The 6,000-nt window shown below is 48.5% G+C and overlaps 1 protein-coding gene across 6 annotated transcripts in view; it reads right to left on the reverse strand.

The window, feature by feature from the left end:
• The window catches only part of LOC105477819 (UBA domain containing 2), a 188,525-nt gene extending 182,860 nt beyond the window's left edge, over window positions 1–5,665 (reverse strand). For 4 of the 6 annotated variants that reach the window (XM_071081081.1, XM_071081080.1, XM_024791580.2 and 1 more), the window contains exon 1: window positions 2,423–2,575. Coding sequence is in view for 3 of the 6 variants with exons in the window: in XM_071081080.1 (XP_070937181.1) it covers window positions 2,423–2,453 (31 nt within the window). In the remaining 3 variants the exon portion in view is untranslated. Of the gene's footprint in view, window positions 1–921; window positions 941–2,422; window positions 2,576–5,637 lie in introns of those variants that run through there. The other 2 variants (XM_011734637.3, XM_024791582.2) reach the window with 2 other exon arrangements.
• Between the last annotated feature and the right edge of the window lie 335 nt (window positions 5,666–6,000).

The following is a 6,000-nucleotide window of genomic DNA, read 5'->3' on the forward strand; positions in this document are numbered from 1 at the left end:
GGGTCCCTCAACTTATCTAAAGGAAATCATGGGCAGTGGCTCACGTCTGTAATCCCAGCACTTTGGGAGGTCGAGGAGGGAGGATCACTTGAGGTCAGGAGTGCAAGACCAGCCTGGTCAACACGGCAAAACCCCATCTCTACTAAAAATACAAAAATAGTCAGGTGTGATGGTGGGCACCTGTAATCCCAGCTACTTTGGAGGCTGAGGGGGAAGAATCGCTTGAACCCGGGAGGTGGAGGTTGCAGTGAGCCGAGATCTGCCACTGCACTCCAGCCTGGGTGACAGAGTGAGACTCCATCTCAATAAATAAATAAATAAAACGAAGGAAATCACTTCCCCCTCAGTGGGTAGCTTCTCCAGAGAAAAATGTTAAAGCTGACACACAGCCTTTTCTAATGACCAGTCCTGGAAAACTGTGCCCAAGCTCTGTCAGCACCATAAGCACTGAGACCAGGACCTGCTCATTGCTGCATTCCCAGCACCTAGCCCAGTTCATTGCCCAGAGGAGATGCCCAAAATGTTTGTAAAACGAGCATGTAAGACACAGCCTTCTGAGGAACGGCCATCCCAACAACTCTTACACTGCAGAGGCACTTAATTTTAGAAACAGGCCAAGACAGCTGCAGAGGGGCTCTGGGCCTAGGTCTCTCCCTGGTCAACAGTTTGATTCCTAGAATTCAACACTCACCACCATGCGCCATAGATAATAAAATATTATCTTCCCCACAGTCGCCTTGTATCTAATTTGAATACACTTGGCCAATATAATCTCATGGCTAATACAGTACAGCAACCAATAACAGATTTCTCTTGCCCTTTAAATTTTTTCTATGTACTTTGGCTAGCAAGAATAGATCTAAATGCTAAAGAACAACAGAAATTGAATAATTCTACCATTAATTTCATAACCACCAGTACCTGGCTCACTGTATGATCCCAGGAAAACCACACCGCCTTCTTGAGCTGTCAGCTTCAGCAACAGTCATAACGCTCTTTATCTACAGGGTAGTTTGGGGAAGATTAGTTTTGTTTTGTTTTTTGAGACGGAGTTTCACTCTTGTTGCCCAGGTTGGAGTGCAATGGCGCAATCTTGGCCCACTGCAACCTCCGCCTCCCGAGTTCAAGCAATTCTCCTGTCTCAGCCTCCCGAGTAGCTGGGACTACAGGCATGCACCACCACACCCCGCTAATGTTGTATTTTTAGCAGAGACAGGGTTTCTCCATGTTAGTCAGGCTGGTCTCGAACTCCTGACCTCAGGTGATCCGCCTGCCTTGGCCTCCCAAAGTGCTGGGATTACAAGCATGAGCCACCAAGCCAGGCTGGGGAAAATTAGTTAGTAGTTGTAACATACTCTGGGACCAATGCATGAAAGATGCCATAAATCAAATTAATTATGAAACAAAAGGAATCATAAATATTGAAACCACTTCAAAACCTGAGAAATTGAGAAGTGAGGAAGATTTAAAATCATGCCTGTGGCTCTGATACTAACTTACTGTCAGACTATAAGACAAGACAAGACACGTATTCTCAGAAGATTCATGACATTCCCAACAGATCTTTAATATTTGGAAATGTCAGATGTTTCTGTTCTCCAGCAGCATTAACTTCACATGGAGTATGAACAGTGACAAGCAATTGCAAAATTAGAGCAGTTCTCCGTTGCTGTACCCGTGCCTAACTTTTAACACGCAGTCTACCGTACGCAAAGTCAATTCCACACACTCAGTGTCAGTGAGAAAAGCCGTTCAACTGGCTGTAAAAACACTTCTCCGCCCCCTACCTGCTGACCACCGCTAACACGCCAAGAAAACAGCAACATCCAGCAGCACAGCTGCGCTCCCTCGCCACAACTTCCTAACTTCCCTCCACTTGAAAGCACTCTCATCAGTGTTTGTTTGTCTAAAAACTCTTCTTGGAGACCGGAGAAGAAACACATCCAAGTGAAACTGAGAGGTCAGCTTCTAAAGCGGAGGCTGAACTTTGCCAAGTGGGGGCGGGGGGAGTCAATTCGGTCCCCCAGGAGCCTAAATGAATGGGGCAAGGTGAGGGGGACCGCCCCTTCCTTCAGCGCGGCACACGCGCCGCAAAGGGCCTGGGGCCGGCCCACGAGAACACCAGGGCACCTGCCCACTTGCAGCGGCCCCAAGAGACTCCTGGGCATCGCACCTGGGGACGCCAGGTGGGGTCCGGGCGGGCAGCGGGGCTTTGTTCCCATTAGCCCCTCCAGGCCGAAATGGAGACGGTTTCCGCTGACCCCCCCACAAGACCAGGAACTAGCAGGGTTCGGACGCCAGTCTGGAGGGTCGGCCCCACCACCTCCGGCAAACCCGAGAGTCCCCGCTGCCCCAGCCTCCTCAATGAGATGCCCAGGGTGGCGTGTAGGGGGCAGCCAGAATGGCGGAGGCCGGTACTCACAGAGCCCACTGGAGCCGGTGCTGGTGAACATGGTCCCGCCGGGCTCGGAGCCCCCGAAGGGGCCGGGGGAGGGGAAGCTGAGGTGGGAGCCCCCGCGACCGCGCAGGCGCACTCCCGGCGGAGCGACGAATCCGGCTCCGCGAGGCCACTCGCCGCGGATGAATGGCGCATGCGCAGCCAGGGGCGTGTGCCCCCCGGGTCAGCACCCTCCTTCCTGCCCGGGAAGGGAAGTGCGTCCGTAGGGGAGGGCCCATCTCTCCAGGTTGAAACGATGGCGGTCAGAGCCGCCTGAGGCAAAAACGGGTGGCACTGGGGCAGCGGAGGCGTAGCTCCCGGGAGCCTCACACTTGGGCTCAGTTCCGCCTCACCTCTAGTGGATCCGCGATGACCTCGGATTCCTCTGGATTGCCGGCGCTGGGCAGGAACGCCATCTCTAATCTCTCCCGAGACTGGACGCCCGGCGCCTTCCCCGCGCGTTGTGTCTTTCCGGGCGGTCCCTCGAAGCTGGCTACCCCGCGGGCTGTTCACTGCAGTGGGATCTGGTCACTCAGATGCGGATGGAGGGGTACGGGAGCCGGAGAGGTGGAACAGGTCCCTCCGGGTGCGGAGAGCTGGGCCGTCCAGCCGCCTCTTTGTTCCCTCGTGGGTCCCGCGCGGAATCCCCACCACCGGAGCCGAGTGTCGTGGCCCCAAGAGTCAGCACCCTGCCCTCCCCGCCGTGGTGGCGGGTGTCTGGGGGTCCCCGGCGCGGCGAGCCCGGCGGAGCGACCCAGCACTTGTGCCCTGGCGAGCTTCCCGGCGAGGTTCCGTACTCAGACCATTTAAATTTTTTCCCCTAGAAGAATGAAGTTACTCAGCCAAAGTCACGGTTTTTAAATGAGTGTGAGCATGAAAGCATATTATGCAGTCGTTTTAAAAAGTTTTTTTTTAAGTTGATCTCGTAAAAGTAGAGTAAAAGAGTGATTCTTGTACAGAGGAGAGTTAGTGGGGAGGGAGGATGGGGAGAGGCTGGTCAACAGGCGCAAAGTTACAGTTAGGAGGAATACGTTTTAGTGTTCTCTTGCACATTTGCATGACTATACTCAACAATAATGTTAACTTCAAAATAGTTAGAAGAGAGGATTTTGAATGTTCTCACCACAAAGAAATGACAAGTGTTTCGGTGATGGATGTGCTAATTACGCTGATTAGATCGTTGCACAATGTGTTTATGTATGGAAACATCACACTGTACCCCAGAAATACATACAATTATGTAAGAATGTATATTATGGGGAAATTGACCACACTACCCAGCTAAATGAAAGGGATGGGCTATGGAGTACTTTAAAAAAAAAAAAAAAAAAAGCTTTTTCAGTGCTCATAAGTGCCAGCCAGTGTGCTAAATCTAAGATTCGTAGATCAACAGTCCCTACCCTCAAAGAGAGGTTCCAGTGGGCCAAAATGTTAACATTGATTATTTTTAGAAGGCAAAAGTATGACTTTTATTTGCTTCTTTAGGCTTTATTCGTAAAGTTCATTTTCACAGTCTTTTTTTTGTTCGTTTGTTTTGAGACGGAGCCTCTCTCCCCCCAGCTGGAGTACAGTGGCGCGATCTCGGCTCACGGAGACCCTCTGCCTCCCCGGTTCAAGCGATTCTCCTGCTTTAGCCTCCCAAGTAGCTGGGACTACAGGCGCCTGACACCACGCTTGGCTATTTTTCGTATTTTTAGTAGAGATGAGGTTTCACCATGTTGGTCAGGCTGTTCTCGACCTCCTGACCTCTTGATCCGCCCGCCTCGGCCTCCCAAAGTGTTGGGATTACAGGCGTGAGCCCAGCCCATTTTCACAGTCTTGAAGTACGTTTTACATTTACCTTTAGGTTCGTTTGAGTTATTTTTCAGGAAAACGACAGTCAAAACGTCCTTTATGTTTGCAGAAGCTGTTGATTGGCTACACCCTGACCCATTAAGGGGATGCAAAGTCCAAAACTACTTTCATAGTAATGCTAAGACAGTAGTTTTATTTTCTGCTCTCAAGTATATGGTGGAGTTTTCCACTGTACAGTTGGACCACTGTACAGAGCTACATAACTGGACTTTCCAGTTGACTGTTGCATAATGTTATGAAATCTTATGTGGGTAAAAGATCAATTTGAACCGTAAAATACACCAATAAACTTTAGTGTAACAGTCCAAAATGTTCATTCATATGGTTTCAGATTCCTCATTGCAATTAACCTTTAAGAAACTACCACTTGCTAAGTTATGGTGTAGTATCAAAAAGTAATGTATCATCTGAAAGGGTATTAAAATGCTTCCTTTTCCAACCACGGGGTGTATCTAGGTGAGGCCAGGTTTTCCTCATATGAGTCAACCAAAGCAATGTATCGCCACAAACTGAAAGCAGAAGCAGATATGAGGACCCAGCTGTTTTCTATTGAACAAGACATTTGCCTGCCAGACACAGTGGCTTAGGCCTGTAATTCCAGCACTTTGGGAGGCTAAGGCAGACGGTTCACTTGAGGTCAAGAATTTCAGACCAGCCTGGCCAACATGGCGAAACCCTGTCTCTACGAAAAGTACAAAAAATAGCTGGGTGCTCCAGCCTGGGTGACAGAGCGAGACTCTGTCTCAAAAAAAAAAAAAAAAAATAGCTGGGTATGGTGGTGCACACCTGAAGTTCCAGCTTCTCGGGAAGCTGAAGCATGAGAATAGCTTGAACCCAGAGGCAGAGGTTGCAGTGAGCCAAGGTTGGGCCACTGCACTCCATCCTGGGGGACAGAGAGAGACCTCATCTCAAAATAAATAAATACATACATACATGCATACATTTGCCAAAATGTTAAACCATGCTATTCTTCCAATAATTTGTTGCTTGGGGAAATAGAGTAATTTTGCATAAAAAATGTTAGATATGTTAATATGTAATGGGTATGTTGTTGTTATTTTTTTAACGAACTTCATTTTTTTTACATTTCTCAGTTTCAATTCCTACTATGGTAAATACTCATAGGTATAAACCCACATAAACTAAAGATCTGTAGTTCTTAATAATTTCTAAGAGTAAAGGGATTCCAAGACAAAAAGTTTGAGAACTGAAATTAAAAAGTGCTCTAAAGCTTAAAAAAACATAAACCCTTCACTTACGTTCAATTCTATAAATATTCTTTGCAACTAAATGCAAGATGTTATGGCATCCAGACTCTGCTCGTAAGTATCTGCAGTGATCCATACCTTGATTGTGCATCTACTCTGCATCCCGAGGACCTGAACATACTAACTGGTGGCTGCAGATTTGTCTTCTAAGGAGCAAGTGTGGTCTGTGGACAGGCAGCTTCAGCCTCACGTGGGATTTTGTTTACACTAGTCAGTGCCAAGCCCTACCCTAGACCTGTTAAAGCGGAACTGGTGTTTCACACGACACCCCAGGAAATTTGTGCGTACCTTAAAGTCTGAGATGCACTAATGTAGTGATTCTCGGGGGACAATTTTGACCTCCAGGGGACAATATCTGGAGACATTTTTGGGTGTCACAACATGGTGGGGGAGGATGCTACTTGCATCTAATGGGCTGAGGCCAGGTGTACTGCCAAACAG

This window comes from Macaca nemestrina, chromosome 16 (genome assembly GCF_043159975.1).
Source record: "Macaca nemestrina isolate mMacNem1 chromosome 16, mMacNem.hap1, whole genome shotgun sequence".
Lineage (NCBI taxonomy): Eukaryota > Metazoa > Chordata > Mammalia > Primates > Cercopithecidae > Macaca > Macaca nemestrina.